At 49.2% G+C, this 19,570-nt stretch overlaps 1 protein-coding gene across 8 annotated transcripts in view; it reads right to left on the bottom strand.

The window, feature by feature from the left end:
- The window catches only part of VEZF1 (vascular endothelial zinc finger 1), a 64,174-nt gene that overhangs the window by 31,067 nt on the left and 13,537 nt on the right, over positions 1-19,570 (bottom strand). For 6 of the 8 annotated variants that reach the window (XM_044287406.1, XM_044287410.1, XM_044287408.1 and 3 more), the window contains exons 3-4: positions 13,904-13,967; positions 9,625-9,811 (exon numbers count right to left, since the gene is read on the bottom strand). In XM_044287406.1, coding sequence (XP_044143341.1) covers positions 9,625-9,811; positions 13,904-13,967 — 251 coding nt within the window. The remainder of the gene's footprint in view (positions 1-9,624; positions 9,812-13,903; positions 13,968-19,570) is intronic. The other 2 variants (XM_044287405.1, XM_044287409.1) reach the window with 1 other exon arrangement.

The raw sequence follows: 19,570 nt of genomic DNA, 5'->3' as shown, positions 1-19,570 counted from the left end.
AGCCACCCCTTGTAAGAAGGTCTTAATTGGCCCCAGAGGGGCCAGGGGACGCTGGAGAAGAATAGACAGCGCCGAAATCTGTCCCTTCAGAGAACTGAGGCTCAGCCCCAGGTCCAGACCCGACTGGAGGAAGGACAGGATCGTGGGAAGAGAAAACCGGAGAGGTGGGATGCTCCGGGACTCACAGAACCCCAGATAGGACCTCCAAACCCGATAGTAGATCCTAGAGGACACGGGCTTACGAGCACGGATCATGGTGCGGACTACGTCCGCGGAGAAACCCCGTCGCGTTAAGACGGCGGTCTCAATAGCCACGCCGTCAAACGTAGCGAGCCTAAATGCTCGTGGAAGATCGGTCCCTGAGAGAGAAGGTCTTCCCTGGAGGGCAGTGGCCACGGTGCGTCTGCCAACAGCAACATTAGGTCGGCGTACCAAGACCGGCGGGGCCAATCCGGGGCGATCAGAATCGCGGGAACGCCCTCTGCCGCGATCCTCCGAAGAACCCGTGGCAGGAGGGGGAAAGGAGGAAAGACGTACAGAAGGGAGAATTCGCGCCACGGAAGAACGAGCGCGTCGGCGCCGTACGCCTTCGGGTCCCGTGCCCTGGCCAGGTATCGGGGGACCTTGTGGTTGAATTTGGAAGCCATGAGGTCCACGTCGGGGCGACCCCAGCGAAGACAAAGGGCTTCGAACACCTCTGGGTGCAGGGACCATTCTCCCGGGTCGATGGTGGACCGGCTCAGGAAATCCGCCGCCCAGTTGTCCACCCCCGGGATGTAAATCGCGGATAAGGCCGGCACATGCGCCTCCGCCCAGAGGAGAATGAGGGTCACCTCTTGCATCGCTGCAGCGCTGCGAGTGCCTCCCTGATGGTTTATGTATGCCACAGCCGTGGCATTGTCCGATTGGATCCGAACAGGGTGGCCCCTCAGTAGATGGGTCCAGTGTCTGAGGGACAGAAGAATCGCCCTCAGTTCCAGAATATTGATTGGAAGTCTGGACTCCGATAGAGACCAAACGCCCTGGACGGACCGGGGAGGGAAAACCCCCCCCCACCCCCGTAAGCTGGCATCGGTGGTAATCACCAGCCAGTTCAGTGGGAGGAAGGACCTCCCCCGTAGGGGGATATGCAACCACCAGCTGAGGGAAGCCCGAGCCAGGGGAGGCAGAAGAAAGGTCCTGTCCAGACTCCTCGGTGATTTGTCCCAGGCCGACAGAATTGCCCTCTGAAAGGTGCGGGATCGGAATTGTGCGAACGGCACCGCTTCGAAACAGGCAACCATCTTCCCCAACAACCGCATGCTGGTTCTGAGGGAAGGGCGGTGATGACGGAGGAGACTGCGAACAGACCCGCAAAGGGCCAGACGCTTGTCCGACGGGAGGCGGACCTCCGCCAACTCCGTATCCAGGAGCATCCCCAGGAAGATCAGCCGTCTGGAGGGGGTAAGAGAAGACTTGGGGTGGTTGATGATCCAACCGAACCGCGTCAGGGTCTCCAGAGTGAGTCCCACACTGCCGGATGCCTGAGAGAAGGAGGGTGCCTTGACCAAGATGTCGTCCAAGTAAGGGAGAAGAAAAACACTTCTTGAACGCAGAAGGGCCAAGACAGGGGCCAGGACCTTGGTGAATACTCGAGGAGCCGTCGCCAGACCAAAGGGAAGGGCGACGAATTGGAAGTGATCGTCCCCCACCGCGAAGCGCAGGAAGCGGTGATGACATGGAGCAACCGGAACGTGGAGATATGCATCCTGAACGTCGATTGAGGCCATGAAATCCCCTCTTTCCAGGGAGGCCACTGCGGACCTGAGAGACTCCATCCGGAATCTCTGCAGTCGGAGAAAACGGTTCAGGCGCTTTAGGTCCAAGATCGGTCGCACTGAGCCTTCCTTCTTGGGAACCACAAAGAGGTTCGAGTAGAACCCCCTGAACCTTTCCGTCGGAGGCACGGGGGCGACGACACCCTTGTCCATTAGAGAGCGAATGGCCGTGAAGAAGGCGGCCGCTCGTACGGGATCCCGCGGAGGACGGGACCGGAAGAAACGGTCTGGCGGAATGGACGCAAATTCGATCTTGTATCCGCAAGATACAATCTCGAGCGCCCATGCGTCTGAGATGTGGGCCCGCCATACGTTCCTGAACAGTAGAAGGCGGCCCCCCACCCGGGTGGGTGGGGGCGCACCTTCAGGCAGAGGGCTGCTGGCCTGAGGGAGCCCGTGTGGGCTGGGGCTTGCGCCAGGTAGATTGCGTCCGAAAAAACGGCTTCTTGCGTCTATCCTGGGCTGGGCCAGAGGAAGAAGAACCGGCCGCGGGTCTAGACCCGGTGGGCTTGCGAAAGGACCGAAAACGGGACGAACCAGCGCGACCGCGGGGGGCGCCCCTCGGCCTGGACTGGGGGAGGAGAGTACTCTTCCCACCCGTGGCCTCAGATATAAGTTCGTCCAGACGGGTTCCGAACAAGCGGGAACCCGAGAATGGTAGGCCAGCCAAAGAGCGTTTGGAAGCGGCGTCCGCCGCCCAAACCTTCAGCCAGAGTTCCCTCCTGACAGAAACTGCCAGGGCAGAGGAACGGGCAATGAGGGCACCCGCATCAAGAGAGGCCTCACAGACAAATTTTCCGGCCTGGACAATTAGTTGGGCTAAGGAACGGAGGTCCTGTAGAGGGACGTCCGACCCTAACTCCCGTTCCAGTTGCAAACCCCATTCAGAGACCGCTTTACCAGCCCAGGCGGAGGCAAAGACCGGTCTAAGGGCCGAACCAGAGGCAGTAAATATGGCCTTGGAGAGGGATTCCGTACGACGGTCCTCAGCAGACTGGAGGGAAGATCCGTCTTGTACAGGAATAGTAGTGCTTTTGGACAGGCGAGCCACGGGAGGATCAACCTTAGGCGGGGACGTCCACGTGGTCACAGAATCCGCTGGAAAGGGATAACAAATGTCCAGCTTTTTGGGTGTAACAAAGCGGACGTTAGGCCGGGTCCAAGCCTTGGACACCACAGAAGAAAAATCTGCGTGGATGGGAAAGACCTTGGAGGTCTGTCTGGGGCGAAGAAAGGACACGCCGGCCTGTTCAGAGTTGGGGGGGTCATCGTGTATGTGAAAGGTATCACGGATGCTAGTGATAAGATGCCCCACCGCGGACGCCAATTTGGACGGAAGCTCTGAGTCCATGTCCACGTCCGAATCCGCCAGTTCTCCCTCAGAAAGCGTATCCCTTTGAGAGGATAGACTTGACTGAGCTCGCACGCATGGCGGAGAGAGCGAAGCATCTGGAGAAGATGTGCGCTCAACCCTTGAACGTTTCTGAATATGCCGGGCCCTGGAAGATTCGCTGGGAGGCAGGGAATCAGTGGGGGCGGCAGAAACGGTAGTCCCAGCGGGTGCGACAGGGATTGTGGCAGCCTGCGGGAGAGGCGGTCTATCCACGAGACGGCCCACTACGTGTGTAAGGCTTTCCACCGCCTGAGACAGAGACCTAGCCCAGTCAGGGGGTTCAGAGGCACCGGGGGGCGCAGCGGAGAGCGGGCCCTGCACCGGGGCCTGACATGCAAGGCAATGCGGCTCAGATTGCCCACACGAAAAAAGTTCCTTACAGGCGGTACAGGCATGGTACCAGGGTTTGGGGGCACCCGTGGGATCTGACATGCTGAAAAAGTGGTCGTACCAATACAGAGACCACAAGGGATATAGCAACTATGACCAGGAGGGTTAGGAGAGGGTTAACTGTCCTACCAGTGCCTCAGAAGAACGTCAGGAGTAGAGAGGATCAGCAGCAGCTGCAGCAGCAGCAGCAGCAGGGAGCAGCAAACAGCAGAGAGCCTGCAGATAGCGCCCACAGAAGCCGAGCGATACACCAGGTGCTCAGAGTCCCCCACGTGTCCCAGCTTCCTGTCTAGGAGTGAGGAAACGCGGGAAGAATTCAGCAGAAGCGCGGGGAACAAGCTCCGCCCCCTCCAGCGCTTGAAATGTCTCCTGTGAAGGAGAACCTAACTCCGCCCCCAAAATGGCGCGCGCGCGCGTAAGCCACGCCCCCTGCTGCCGAAAAAACTCGCAGGGCTAAGAAGAAGCAGGATGCCATGAAATAAAGGGCCCGCAGGCCCCAAGAGTGCGGCGATTATTCCCAGGTGGGTGACCTTCTGCCACCATCGTCCCCTGCCCCGCCGATGCCGGTATGGTCATGTCGGGCATAAGCCCCGCCCCCCGTTCGGAACGGAGCGGGCGGCGGCGGGAGGGAGAGAGGGAGAGATCAGCCGTCTTGAAGAGTAGCCTGAAAATGGGGGAAAACGGCGTGAGATACACGGAGGGGAGCTGGGGAGGGTCTGCTGGAGCGCTCAGAATGAGCGACCACAGGGTGCCCCCCTTACCCAGAGGGGTACATGCTTGCCGATAGGGACGGGTATGGGCTGGAAAAGCCATCTCACCTGTCTTCACCCTCAGTTCCTTCCAGCAGGGTCGCCCCTTCAGCTACTGGCACCGCAGTGGCAGGAAGCTGGGAGAGGGGCTTTGCGTGCGGGCGACCCCCTAGCTGGCGGGATGTAGGGGAGCCATTGCTGCCCAGATCCTCCTATTGCTTCTGTGGGGGAGGCAGCAGTGCAGATAAGTTGGCACTGGCGCAGCTCACCCCGGGAGAGCAGAGAGGCCCAATGCGTCTCTGGTATCTCTAGGAAAACACAAAAATAAAATAAAATTACAACAAGGAGAAAACAGCCCTGCAGTAGCAGGGAGTGTCTTGCCTCCTTGGACACTAAGCTAAAACTGGTAGCCTCTATCTCCAGGCTGAGGGTATAGCTGATGGAGGAGGGGCTTAACAGTTTTACTTAGTGTCACGCCTCCTAGGGAGCTGAGCTATACCCAAGGTCTGTGTCCCCCAAGGAAAATGGGCGAGAAATAAAAAATTCTAGGAACTCACCATGCCCCTCACAGAATACCTTGGGGTGTCTTCTTTCCAAAATGGGGTCACTTGTGGGGTAGTTATACTGCCCTGGCAATTTAGGGGCCCAAATGTGTGAGAAGAACTTTGCAATCAAAATGTGTAAGAAATGACCGGTGAAATCCGAAAGGTGCACTTTGGAATATGCGCCCCTTTGCCCACCTTGGCAGCAAAAAAGTGTCACACATGTGGTATCGCCGTACTCAGGAGAAGTTGGGGAATGTGTTTTGGGGTGTCATTTTACATATACCCATGCTGGGTGAGAGAAATATCTTGGCAAAATGACAACTTTTATAAAAAAATGGGAAAAGTTGTCTTTTGCTAAGATATTTCTCTCACCCAGCATGGGTATATGTAAAATGACACCCCAAAACACATTCCCCAACTTCTCCTGAGTACGGCGATACCAGATGTGTGACACTTTTTTGATGCCAAGGTGGGCAAAGGGGCACATATTCCAAAGTGCACCTTTCGGATTTCACCGGTCATTTTTTTACAGATTTTGATTGCAAAGTACTTCTCACACATTTGGGCCCCTAAATTGCCAGGGCAGTATAACTACGCCACAAGTGACCCCATTTTGGAAAGAAGACACCCCAAGGTATTCCGTGAGGGGCACGGCGAGTTCCTAGAATTTTTTATTTTTTGTCGCAAGTTAGTGGAATATGAGACTTTGTAAGGAAAAAAGAGAAAAAAAAAAAAAATCATCATTTTCCGCTAACTTGTGACAAAAAATAAAAAATTCTAGGAACTCGCCATGCCCCTCACGGAATACCTTGGGGTGTCTTCTTTCCAAAATGGGGTCACTTGTGGCGTAGTTATACTGCCCTGGCAATTTAGGGGCCCAAATGTGTGAGAAGTACTTTGCAATCAAAATCTGTAAAAAATGACCGGTGAAATCCGAAAGGTGCACTTTGGAATATGTGCCCCTTTGCCCACCTTGGCATCAAAAAAGTGTCACACATCTGGTATCGCCGTACTCAGGAGAAGTTGGGGAATGTGTTTTGGGCTGTCATTTTACATATACCCATGCTGGGTGAGAGAAATATCTTGGCAAAAGACAACTTTTCCAATTTTTTTATACAAAGTTGGCATTTGACCAAGATATTTTTCTCACCCAGCATGGGTATATGTAAAATGACACCCCAAAACACATTCCCCAACTTCTCCTGAGTACGGCGATACCAGATGTGTGACACTTTTTTGATGCCAAGGTGGGCAAAGGGGCACATATTCCAAAGTGCACCTTTCGGATTTCACCGGTCATTTTTTACAGATTTTGATTGCAAAGTACTTCTCACACATTTGGGCCCCTAAATTGCCAGGGCAGTATAACTACGCCACAAGTGACCCCATTTTGGAAAGAAGACACCCCAAGGTATTCCGTGAGGGGCACGGCGAGTTCCTAGAATTTTTTATTTTTTGTCGCAAGTTAGTGGAATATGAGACTTTGTAAGGAAAAAAGAGAAAAAAAAAAAAAATCATCATTTTCCGCTAACTTGTGACAAAAAATAAAAAATTCTAGGAACTCGCCATGCCCCTCACGGAATACCTTGGGGTGTCTTCTTTCCAAAATGGGGTCACTTGTGGCATAGTTATACTGCCCTGGCAATTTAGGGGCCCAAATGTGTAAGAAGTACCTTGAAATCAAAATGTGTAAAAAATGGCCTGCGAAATCTGAAAGGTGCCCCTTTGCCCACCTTGGCTGCAAAAAAGTGTGACACATCTGGTATCGCCGTACTCAGGAGAAGTTGGGGAATGTGTTTTGGGGTGTCATTTTACATATACCCATGCTGGGTGAGAGAAATATCTTGGCAAAAGACAACTTTTCCCATTTTTTTATACAAAGTTGGCATTTGACCAAGATATTTTTCTCACCCAGCATGGGTATATGTAAAATGACACCCCAAAACACATTCCCCAACTTCTCCTGAGTACGGCAATACCAGATGTGTCACACTTTTTTGCAGCCTAGATGCGCAAAGGGGCCCAAATTCCTTTTAGGAGGGCATTTTTAGACATTTGGATCCCAGACTTCTTCTCATGCTTTAGGGCCCCTAAAAATCCAGGGCAGTATAAATACCCCACATGTGACCCCACTTTGGAAAGAAGACACCCCGAGGTATTCAATGAGGGGCATGGCGAGTTCCTAGAATTTTTTTTTTTTTTGCATAAGTTAGCGGATATTGATTTTTTTTTGTTTTTTTTCTCACAAAGTCTCACTTTCCGCTAACTTAGGACAAAAATTTCAATCTTTCATGGACTCAATATGCCCCTCACGGAATACCTTGGGGTGTCTTCTTTCCGAAATGGGGTCACATGTGGGGTATTTATACTGCCCTGGCTTTTTAGGGGCCCTAAAGCGTGAGAAGAAGTCTGGAATATAAATGTCTAAAAATGTTTACGCATTTGGATTCCGTGAGGGGTATGGTGCGTCCATGTGAGATTTTATTTTTTGACACAAGTTAGTGGAATATGAGACTTTGTAAGAAAAAACAAAAACAAAAACAGACAAAAAATTTCCACTAACTTGTGCCAAAAAAAATGGCTGAATGGAGCCTTACCAGGGGGGGAGTGATCAATGACAGGGGGGTGATCAATGACAGGGGGGTGATCACCCATATAGACTCCCTGATCACCCCCCTGTCATTGATCACCCCCCCTGTAAGGCTCCATTCAGACATCCGCATGATTTTTTACGGATCCATGGATACATGTATCGGATCCACAGAACGCATGCGGACGTCTGAATGGAGCCTTACAGGGGGGTTATCAATGACAGGGGGTGATCAGGGTAATCAGGGTGATCACCCCCCTGTCACTGATCACCCCCCCTGTAAGGCTCCATTCAGACATCCGCATGATTTTTTACGGATCCATGGATACATGTATCGGATCCACAGAACGCATGCGGACGTCTGAATGGAGCCTTACAGGGGGGTTATCAATGACAGGGGGTGATCAGGGTGATCACCCCCCTGTCACTGATCACCCCCCCTGTAAGGCTCCATTCAGACATCCGCATGATTTTTTACGGATCCATGGATCGGATCCACAGAACGCATGCGGACGTCTGAATGGAGCCTTACAGGGGGGTTATCAATGACAGGCGGGTGATCAGGGTAATCAGGGTGATCACCCCCCTGTCACTGATCACCCCCCCTGTAAGGCTCCATTCAGACATCCGCATGATTTTTTACGGATCCATGGATACATGGATCGGATCCACAGAACGCATGCGGACGTCTGAATGGAGCCTTACAGGGGGGTTATCAATGACAGGGGGTGATCAGGGTAATCAGGGTGATCACCCCCCTGTCACTGATCACCCCCCCTGTAAGGCTCCATTCAGACGTCCGCATGATTTTTACGGATCCATGGATACATGGATCGGATCCGTAAAAATCATGCGGACGTCTGAATGGAGCCTTACAGGGGGGGTGATCAGTGACAGGGGGGTGATCAATGACAGGGGGTGATCAGGGAGTGTATATGGGTGATCACCCGCCTGTCATTGATCACCCCCCTGTAAGGCTCCATTCAGACTTCCGCATGATTTTTACGGATCCATGGATACATGGATCGGATCCGTAAAAATCATGCGGACGTCTGAACGGAGCCTGACAGGGGGGTGATCAATGACAGGGCGGTGATCAATGACAGGGGGGTGATCAGGGAGTTTATATGGGGTGATCATGGGTGATCAGGGGTTTATAAGGGGTTAATAAGTGACGGGGGGGTGGGGTGTAGTGTAGTGTGGTGTTTGGTGCGACTGTACTGACCTACCTGAGTCCTCTGGTGGTCGATCCAAACAAAAGGGACCACCAGAGGACCAGGTAGGAGGTATATTAGACGCTGTTATGAAAACAGCGTCTAATATACCTGTTAGGGGTTAAAAAATTCGGATCTCCAGCCTGCCAGCGAGCGATCGCCGCTGGCAGGCTGGAGATCCACTCGCTTACCTTCAGTTCCTGTGAGCGCGCGCGCCTGTGTGCGCGCGTTCACAGGAAATCTCGCGTATCGCGAGATGACGCGTATATGCGTGACTGTGCGCAGCCCTGCCACCTCCGGAACGCACATGTGCGTTAGGCGGTCCGGAGGTGGTTAATAGCGTCCTGGGTGCCATAGTAACACAAAGCATTTTGAAGACGGATCAGTCTTCAAATGCTTTCAGTACACTTGCGTTTTTCCGGATCCGGCGTGTAATTCCGGCAAGTGGAGTACACGCTGGATCCGGACAACGCAAGTGTGAAAGAGGCATAATACTGGATCAGTCATTCCGGCGACTGATCAGGCATTTTGGACGGACATAATACTGCAGCATACTGCGGTATTATGTCCGTCCAAAACATCTGAAAGTGACTGAACGGAAGAAATACTGATGCAAACTGAATGGATTTCTATCCATTCAGAATGCATTGGGATATGCCTGATCAGTTATTTTCTGGCATAGGGCCCTTTTAATGGAACTCTATGCCGGGAAAGAATAACTAGTGTGAAAGTACCCTAACAACATGGGCAGAACTGATCAGCTGAAGGCGGCTGTCAGCTCAACATACTGCGGTAAATTAAAAGCACCATATTATAGGGCACAGGTCATCTGAGCCAGTTCTCTTCCCACAGCACTCAACATTTGTGACAGAGCTGCTTATACATTATTACAGGCAATGGTGAGACAAATAAAGGGAAATCTTTACCTTGAAACTTTTTACCTTGCTTACAAGTATTACAGTTAATACTTTGACTTTGGCCATGCGTCTTTAGGTGACTGGTGATGTAGGCTGGACTAAGAAGCTTGCCGCACACGTTGCATGAAACCTTCCCTTCATGGCGCACCATGTGTGTTCTTAGCCTGTCTTTTGTAGCAAAGGCAGCAGTACACGTCTGGAACAGAAACCAATTAAAAGGGTGTTTTTATTTGGAGAGGGAGCAAGAATGTTGTTACAGTTAAAAAAGCACCCTTTAGGAATGAATAGATGAAGGAAACAAATGTAAAATAACCTCCTAACATGAAGAGCCTACCGACCATAATGGGAATGAGAGAGCGAGCGCGCGCTACAGAGCGAGCGCGCGCTACAGAGCGAGCGCGCGCTACAGAGCGAGCGCGCGCTAGAGAGAGAGAGCGAGCTAGAGAGAGAGAGAGAGCGAGCTAGAGAGAGAGAGAGAGAGAGCTAGAGAGAGAGAGTGAGCTAGAGAGAGAGTGAGCTAGAGAGAGAGTGAGCTAGAGAGAGAGTGAGCTAGAGAGAGAGCGCGAGAGAGAGAGAGCGAGCGCGAGAGAGAGAGCGCGCGCTAGAGAGAGAGCGCGCGCTAGAGAGAGAGAGAGCGCGCGCTAGAGAGAGAGAGAGAGCGAGAGAGAGAGAGAGAGCGAGCTAGAGAGAGAGAGAGCGAGCTAGAGAGAGAGAGCGAGCTAGAGAGAGAGAGCGAGCTAGAGAGAGAGTGAGCTAGAGAGAGAGAGCTAGAGAGAGAGAGTGAGCTAGAGAGAGAGTGAGCTAGAGAGAGAGTGAGCTAGAGAGAGAGTGAGCTAGAGAGAGAGTGAGCTAGAGAGAGAGAGCTAGAGAGAGAGAGTGAGCTAGAGAGAGAGAGTGAGCTAGAGAGAGAGTGAGCTAGAGAGAGAGTGAGCTAGAGAGAGAGTGAGCTAGAGAGAGAGCGCGAGAGAGAGCGAGCGAGCGCGAGAGAGAGAGAGCGAGCGCGAGAGAGAGCGAGCGAGCGCGAGAGAGAGAGAGAGCGGCGAGAGAGAGAGAGAGCGCGAGAGAGAGAGCGCGAGAGAGAGAGAGAGCGCGAGAGAGAGAGAGAGCGCGAGAGAGAGAGAGCGCGAGAGCTAGAGAGAGAGAGAGAGCGCGAGAGCTAGAGAGAGAGAGAGCGCGAGAGCTAGAGAGAGAGAGAGCGCGAGAGCTAGAGAGAGCGCGAGAGCTATAGAGAGAGCGAGCTATAGAGAGAGCGAGCTATAGAGAGAGCGAGCTATAGAGAGAGCGAGCTAGAGAGAGAGCGAGCTAGAGAGAGAGAGCGAGCTAGAGAGAGCGAGCTAGAGAGAGAGAGAGCGAGCTAGAGAGAGAGAGAGCGAGCTAGAGAGAGAGAGAGCGAGCTAGAGAGAGAGAGAGAGCGAGCTAGAGAGCGCGCGAGCTAGAGAGCGCGCGAGCTAGAGAGAGAGCGCGCGAGCTAGAGAGAGAGCGCGCGAGCTAGAGAGAGAGCGCGCGAGCTAGAGAGAGAGCGCGCGAGCTAGAGAGAGAGCGAGCTAGAGAGAGAGCGAGCTAGAGAGAGAGCGAGCTAGAGAGAGAGCGAGCTAGAGAGAGAGCGAGCTAGAGAGAGAGCGAGCTAGAGAGAGAGCGAGCTAGAGAGAGAGCGAGCTAGAGAGAGAGCGAGTTAGAGAGAGAGCGAGCTAGAGAGAGCGAGCTAGAGAGAGAGCGAGCTAGAGAGAGAGAGAGCGAGCTAGAGAGAGAGAGAGCGAGCTAGAGAGAGAGAGCGAGCTAGAGAGAGAGAGAGCGAGCTAGAGAGAGAGAGAGCGAGCTAGAGAGAGAGAGAGAGCGAGCTAGAGAGCGCGCGAGCTAGAGAGCGCGCGAGCTAGAGAGAGAGCGCGCGAGCTAGAGAGAGAGCGCGCGAGCTAGAGAGAGAGCGAGCTAGAGAGAGAGCGAGCTAGAGAGAGAGCGAGCTAGAGAGAGAGAGAGCTAGAGAGAGAGCGAGCTAGAGAGAGAGCGAGCTAGAGAGAGAGCGAGCTAGAGAGAGAGCGAGCTAGAGAGAGAGCGAGCTAGAGAGAGAGCGAGCTAGAGAGAGAGAGAGCGAGCTAGAGAGAGAGAGAGCGAGCTAGAGAGAGAGAGAGAGAGCTAGAGAGAGAGAGCGAGCTAGAGAGAGAGAGAGCGAGCTAGAGAGAGAGAGAGAGCGAGCTAGAGAGAGAGAGAGAGAGAGCTAGAGAGAGAGTGAGCGAGCTAGAGAGAGAGAGAGAGAGAGCTAGAGAGAGTGAGCGAGAGAGAGTGAGCTAGAGAGAGTGAGCTAGAGAGAGTGAGCTAGAGAGAGAGTGAGCTAGAGAGAGAGAGCGCGAGAGAGAGAGAGCGCGAGAGAGAGAGAGCGCGAGAGAGAGAGAGAGAGCGCGAGAGAGAGAGAGAGCGAGAGAGAGAGAGAGCGCGAGAGAGAGAGAGAGCGAGAGAGAGAGAGAGCGCGAGAGAGAGAGAGAGCGCGAGAGAGAGAGAGCGAGAGAGAGAGAGAGCGCGAGAGAGAGAGAGCGCGAGAGAGAGAGAGAGCGCGAGAGCTAGAGAGAGAGAGAGCGCGAGAGCTAGAGAGAGAGAGAGCGCGAGAGCTAGAGAGAGAGAGAGCGCGAGAGCTAGAGAGAGAGAGCGCGAGAGCTAGAGAGAGCGCGAGAGCTATAGAGAGCGCGAGAGCTATAGAGAGAGCGAGGTATAGAGAGAGCGAGCTATAGAGAGCGAGCTATAGAGAGCGAGCTATAGAGAGCGAGCTATAGAGAGCGAGCTATAGAGAGAGAGCTATAGAGAGAGAGCTATAGAGAGAGAGCTATAGAGAGAGAGCTATAGAGAGAGAGCTATAGAGAGAGCTATAGAGAGAGCTATAGAGAGAGCTATAGAGAGAGAGCTATAGAGAGAGAGAGCTATAGAGAGAGAGAGCTATAGAGAGAGAGAGCTATAGAGAGAGAGAGCTATAGAGAGAGAGAGCTATAGAGAGAGAGAGCTATAGAGAGAGAGAGCTATAGAGAGAGAGAGCTATAGAGAGAGAGAGCTATAGAGAGAGAGAGCTATAGAGAGAGAGAGCTATAGAGAGAGAGAGCTATAGAGAGAGAGAGCTATAGAGAGAGAGAGCTATAGAGAGAGAGAGAGCTATAGAGAGAGAGAGAGCTATAGAGAGAGAGCTATAGAGATAGACGGCAGGTTGTTCCCTTCTGGATGTAACAAGGGCTAGTGTGAACCTAGTCTAAGGATGTCCATTCTCAGTGCAGTTTCTGTGTGCAAAGTGCAACATGTGGCCACTCGCAGATTAGCCCTAGTGGATTCGCAGCATGTACGAATGCTTATGAAAATTCGTTTGGTGGTAAAAGGTGAATTGCGTTATGGATTCCGTTACCACGGACCATAACTCAATTCTATGACTAAATGCATAACAAATCCTTTAGAGGCATTCCGTTATAATAGAAGTCTATGGGCTGCAAAACAGATCCATCCCATTTCTGTCATGCAGGGGAGTCCTCTGCTGCATAACGGAAACAGGACGGATCCATTATGCGGGCCACAGACTTCTTTTATGACGGAATGAATAACAGAATGCCTCTAAAGGATTTCTGTTATGCATTCCGTCATAGAATTGCGTTATGGTCCGTGGTAACTGTTCACGCTTTTACCACAAAAACGAAGCGTGAACAAGTTTCAAAATATTAAATTCGCTCATCTCTAGTAGCATGTAAACTGAAAATCTGCAGCAAATACATGGCAGACTATATTAAACCCTTTCATTATCAAAGTGTCAGTCCGTTTGCCTGATTCTTCTCTCCTCAGATATGATCTGTCAGGAGCTCCTCATACACATTAGATTGTCTGCAAGCCCCAGAGTAAATGACTTGTTTGGCCAATGCACTAAAGGAGTATGGGGATATTACAGTTGTCTGGTCAGTAGGTTTCCTAAATGGGATAATACTGAAGCAAAATCAGGGGGACATTTACTAGGTATGTTGCACCAGAATTATGGCATAAAATGCAGCAAAAAGAATGGCGTTTTGATTTGTGCCAAATACACACACACACACCAATTTTGATTTGTAATGTTTGTTTTGTCACAAATTACGTCATTATTGATAAATGTCCCCCCCTCGGTCGTAGGAACTGACAGTATTAGGTGCGAGTATGGCATGGGTTTTCTGCACCTGGGTGTAAACAACAATTTTTCCTAATTCTATTGCACAAAGCGGCCCCGCAGCCTAAATGTAAAGCCTCTATATGAATAAAACAATATTTTAGAACATTACACATAATATTCTCTTACTTGGCATTTGAAGGGTCTTTCTGTAGAATGAACATGCTTGACATGACAACTCAAATGGTCGGGTCTGTCGGAGAAAAAAATGCTTTATTGTGAAGACATAGATCATATAATACTACTTAAGTACATAACCTTAAAATTACCCGATTCCCAGATAGCAAAAGCTTTTGCAACAAGTGAAATTAAGAAGAAATGTAGTTTACGGGACTATGAAATAACTTGGGCTTGTAAGTCCACTCTCACAGAGCAGTATTTCTAGCTGTAACTAGACATGGGTGCAGAACATGGAAGTGCCAATTATTCCATTATAATTTTCTCTGGGTAGGTTCCACACATCGTTGTGGCTTATAAAATATACACAAGTGTAAAAGAGACCAAACAGGCAGCCAAGTTTAACACATATCCACAAAGCAGTTTTTTCCTCACAGTTGAGCACATGGTGTCATTCAGTAAGAGCCATAAATTCGGGAGTCATTTTATCAGGATAAAGCCGCACTAAAATGCCCATGAACATTCAGCAGAAGGCATCTCTCTCGACTCCCATACATTCGGCTTGGCCAAACGGGCATGTGTACTCTATGGGGAGAGTGGAGAAGGCCACTGGCAGACACTTTCTGGAGACAGCTTATGTCTCCTGTCAGGAACTCCTCAGACAGCTTGCCGGCCAAACCTGCAGCGGGTTCAGCAGAGAAAAAAACTAATGTATATGGCAAGCCCAGAAATAAACATTTTACTTTCAACAACTGGATAAATATAAAAACAGTAGCCATCCTGGATGAACCGCATGGTCCATGTCCCATTGGAGAGAGGTGAACTGCATGTTGAAGAACAGATCAGATATGTTATGACTACATCTGGAAAAAGTGATTGTTGGCTATTAGGTGCTTCCTCCCTATCGGATTCTAAACACGGCAACAATTCAAATTTCCAGTAATGGCATATATTGCTGTGTTTATGTGGGTTAGGTGGAGTTCATATTTGAGACCTCAATTTGACAGACACCAATGTTGCTTAAAGGGAACCAGTCATCAACGTTATGCTGACCTCACTGAGGGCAGCATAAAATAGTGACAGAAATGCTGATGTCAGCGGTGTCACTCATCACCTAAAAGTAAGTGGTTGCCAAGAACCAGCATCATAATCATTGGACCAGGCCTTGAAAAGAGTCAAATCTACCTGAGAAGAGCCCTGGTTATTCATAATCTCCTGCTCTCCCCGCCCATCTGCTGATGGTTGGCAGTTCTCTCCTAAAGAGAAAGGGGGAAAACTAGGTAGAAGACTCAGCTGGTGGGCAGGGAGAGCAGGAATTCATGAATAACCAGGACTCTTCCCAGGTGGGCGTTACTTACTTTTAAATTATAAATGACAGACTCACTTGTCTTTACTTTATGCTTTCAATAGTATGGGCAGCAAAAAGTTGATGACAAGTTCCCTTTAACAGACCCAAAAGACTAAAGGCTCATTTATACTACCACATTTATGTGTCCGCATCTGTTCTGTAAAATCGGACCCATTCATTTCAATGGGTCCGCAAAATATGTGGACAGCACACTGCGTGCTCTCCGCATCCGTACTGCAAAAAGGATAGAGCAGGCGCTATTCTTGTCTGCAATTGCGGACAAAAACAGGCATTTCTATGATAGGGCTTGCTGTGTGCGTTCTGCAGAATGCTGAACGCACGTGACCAGTATCCATGTTTTGTGGACCACAAAACACATACAGTCGTCTGAATGAGCCCTAATGGTGGGGTACATCATTCTCCTAAGAACAGCTATGCTTGCTAGTTTTTGTTTGCCAAATGTGATAATGTTCAACAGAGTATCATAATAGAAAAGAAAACCAGGAAATTAGACCAGGACGGTCGGTCATACATTCTAAACACAGCTCCACACCAGTGGTAGAAAGGGTTTAATATTACAAGTAAAAGCCCTTTTACACAGGCTGAGAATCAGTCAGATAATCATTAATGGGCGCTCATAGGAACGTGGGGTACTATGATCACTTATGCAGGAACCTAAATAGTTGTTTGCAGGCAGTAGATCGTGCCGTCTCCTCCACTGACGAGCAGGCGCTTGTTGGAAAGGAATGTTTCCTTCCTGACAATCACCTGCTCAATTGTCCCGTGTAAAGGCACCTTAAACAAGAGATAGTTTTGTCCCCAGTCTGCTGGATGAAAGTCTTGCTAACCTGTTCCGGACATAGGGCATACCGGTACGCCCTGATTTCCCAATCGGCGTACCGGTACATCCTATGTATTTCCGATCACCGCTGCTCGGCCGGTGGTGATCGGAACCCGATGCCTGCTGAAATCAATCAGCAGGCACCCAGGGTCAATGCCCAGGGGGGTCCTGCTAAAGGCAGAAGTCTAATCAGACTTTGTAAAGTGAAAATACAGTACACTATATAGTGTACTGTACTGTATTATACAGACATCAGACCCACTGGATCTTCAAGAACCAAGTGGGTCTGGGTCAGGCTATGGAGACACTAAAACATGATTTTTTTTGTTTCAAAAATGAAATCAGTGTGTAAAACTTACATAAATAAAAAAAAATAGTATACATATTAGGTATCGCCGCGTCTGTGGCAACCTGCTCTATAAAAATACCACATGATCTAACCTGTCAGATGAATGTTGTAAAAAAAAAAAAAATAAATAAAAAAGTGCCAAAACAGCTATTTCTTGTTACCTTGCCTCACAAAAAATGTAATATAGAGCAACCAAAAATCATATGTACCCTAAACTAGTACCAACAAAACTGCCACCCTATCCTGTAGTTTCTAAAATGGGGTCACTTTTTTGGAGTCTCCTGTAGGGGTGCATCAGGGGGGGCTTCAAATGGGACATGACATGGTATAAAAAACCAGTCCAGCAAAATCTGCCTTCCAAAAACCGTATGGCATTCCTTTCCTTCTGCGCCTGCCATATGCCCGTACAGCGGTTTACGACCACATATGGGGTGTTTCTGTAAACTACAGAATCAGAGCCATACATATTGAGTTTTGTTTGGCTGTTAACACTTGCTTTGTAACTGGAAAGAAAAATATAAAAATGGAAAATCTGCTAAAAAAAGTGAAATTTTAAAATTGTATCTATTTTCCATTAATTCTTGTGCAACAACTAAAGGGTTAACGAAGTTTGTAAAATCAGTTTTGAATACCTTGAGGGGTGTCGTTTATAGAATGGGGTCATTTTTGGGTGGTTTCTATTATGTAAGCCTCGCAAAGTGACTTCAAACCTGAACTGGTCCTTAAAAAGTTGGTTTTTGAAAATTTCTGAGAAATTTCAAGATTTGCTTCTAAACTTCTTAGCCTTGTAACGTCCCCAAAAAATAAGACGTAATTCCCAAAAGTATCCTAACATGAGGTAGACATATGGGGAATGTAAAGTAATAACTATTAATATGTATTATACAGGGCTGTGGAGTCGGAGTCAATTTTGGGTACCTGGAGTCGGAGTTGGCAAAAAATGAACCGACTCCTACTAAATTTAAATTGTAATAAAAAAAATAAAAAAAAGCAAGTTTAAATGTCCGAATTCATAAACAGTTATAATTAATGACTTCTCTACTGTAAGAATAAAGGCCAATGCATGCAGTGCCTCACGTAACCGCAAAAATAATAAAGTCTGACTTAAGAGCCTCTATGAAAGAAGATCTGGCAGAGGCAATTCTCTTCCTTAGAACTCTACATTGAATTGATTTGCATTTGCTAAGCCTGTAACTACATTTTAAGATTAATATAAACCATTTCTAGGTTTTACAGATTTTGTTTTTGGTTCATATAGATAAGCTTTGTTTTTGTTCTAAAACAACCAAATAATGTGGTTTGTATTTTTTAACTTGCAAAGTTCCTGATGTTTATGCCTGCTGCTACTATCCAGCCACTTGATTAAAAAAAATGAATAAAACTGTTGTTTTCATTGTGTTTGTCTTTTGCTTAAACTGTTCAATACAGTAGACTGTTGGCTTCCCAGCCAGTAGTCATTTGGTAATGACATGTATGTTGCCTTTCTTTCCTTCAAGGAATGTATAAAATACATTTGCATATTAAATACAGAGGAGTCGGAAGTACAAAAAAACCTGAGTCGTCGGAGTATTTATCTACCGACTCCACAGCCCTGGTATTATAGAAGTAGAGAAATTAAAACTTGGAAATTTGCAAATTTGGTATTTTTTTTTATAAATAAAAATGAATTTTTTTAACTCCATTTTGCCAGTGTCATGAAGTACAATATGTGATGGAAAAAAAAAAAAAAAAAACAATCTCAGAATGGCCTGGATAAGTCAAAGCGTTTTAAAGTTATCACCACAAAGTGACACTGGTCAGATTTGCAAAAAATAGCCTGGTCCTTAAGGTGAAATAAGGCTGTGTCTTTAAGGAGTTAAAATTGTGCAGAGACCATTATTCCATTTTCATAGCATCTCCAAGAACAGAAGACTTCTTTATTTTTCACTTTTAATTGTGATGAGACAAAATAGGATCAATAGAAAGAAGAAAATTAAGGGAGGAAGTGCAGGGATTTCTTTTGGACTTTCTACATTTAGTGTTCCACGGGGGGATTTATTCTCATTTCACCATTAAGCCTCATGCAGACATCCTTGGAACACGGTCCGTGAGATACCGGACTGGCATTGCAGGAGCGCACTGCGTTATTGGTTGCTATGCAAGGCCAGTCCGGTATCTCACGGACCGCGTTCCACGGATGTCTGCATGAGGCTTTACTTTACTGAATATTTATTTTAAGTAACAAAAAAGCAGTGGCTGAAATGATTTCTCATTGTCCTTAACCCCTTAAGGACATAGGGCGTACCGGTACGCCCTATTTCCCGAGTCCTTAAGGACCAAGGGCGTACCGGTACGTCCTAACTTAAAATCTTAATTCCGGCGCCGCTGGGGTTAATCGGAACGGGATTTCGGCTGAAATCATTCAGCCGGCATCCCGTAACAACGCAGGGGGGGGTCATTTGACCCCCCCGTATCGGCGATCGCAGAAAACCGCAGGTCAATTCAGACCTGCGGTTTGCTGCGCTTTTTGCCGTTTCTGATCCCCGCGGTCCCTGACCGCGGGGATCAGAAACTTCAGAGTGCCCGAAATCAATATTGTTAACCCCCCCCTGCACCCCTGCACGATTTGATGGCGGCGGGTGGTGCAGGGGGGGTGTCGCATGCAGTGGGGGCGTTGCGGGAGGCGGGCGGTGCGGCAGGCGGGATCGCGATCCCCCGCCCGCCTCCCATTGCATAATCGTTGGTGTACAGTGGGTATACCAGGGTGCCAGCACATTGCTGGCACCCTGGTATAAACGGCTGACATCGTTGATGCGATGTCAGCCGTTTAACCCTTTCCATACAGCGGTCCGTACGGACCGCTGTATGGAAAAGGTTAACAGTAAGAGGGAGCTCCCTCCCTCTCCGATCGGGGGGCTGCTGTGCCTTTGCAGCCCCCCGATGGGAGAAGGAGAGAGCCCCCAGACAGCCCCCCCAGAACCCCGTCCTTACCCTTCCCCGTCTGCGAAGTTCTGACCATAACTGAGCAGACGGGGAAGGTTCCCATGGCAACAGGACGCCTGATCAGGCGTCCTGCTGTCCATGGTGCTGAACAGATCTGTGCTGAAAGCATAGACCTGTTCAGTGTAAGTAAAATACAGTGCAGAAACCTATATAGGTTCA

Source organism: Bufo gargarizans, chromosome 3, assembly GCF_014858855.1.
Source record: "Bufo gargarizans isolate SCDJY-AF-19 chromosome 3, ASM1485885v1, whole genome shotgun sequence".
Classification (NCBI taxonomy): Eukaryota; Metazoa; Chordata; class Amphibia; order Anura; family Bufonidae; genus Bufo; species Bufo gargarizans.
Note: the sequence above shows the minus strand (reverse complement) of the source record. Positions and strands in the feature narration are given on the sequence as shown.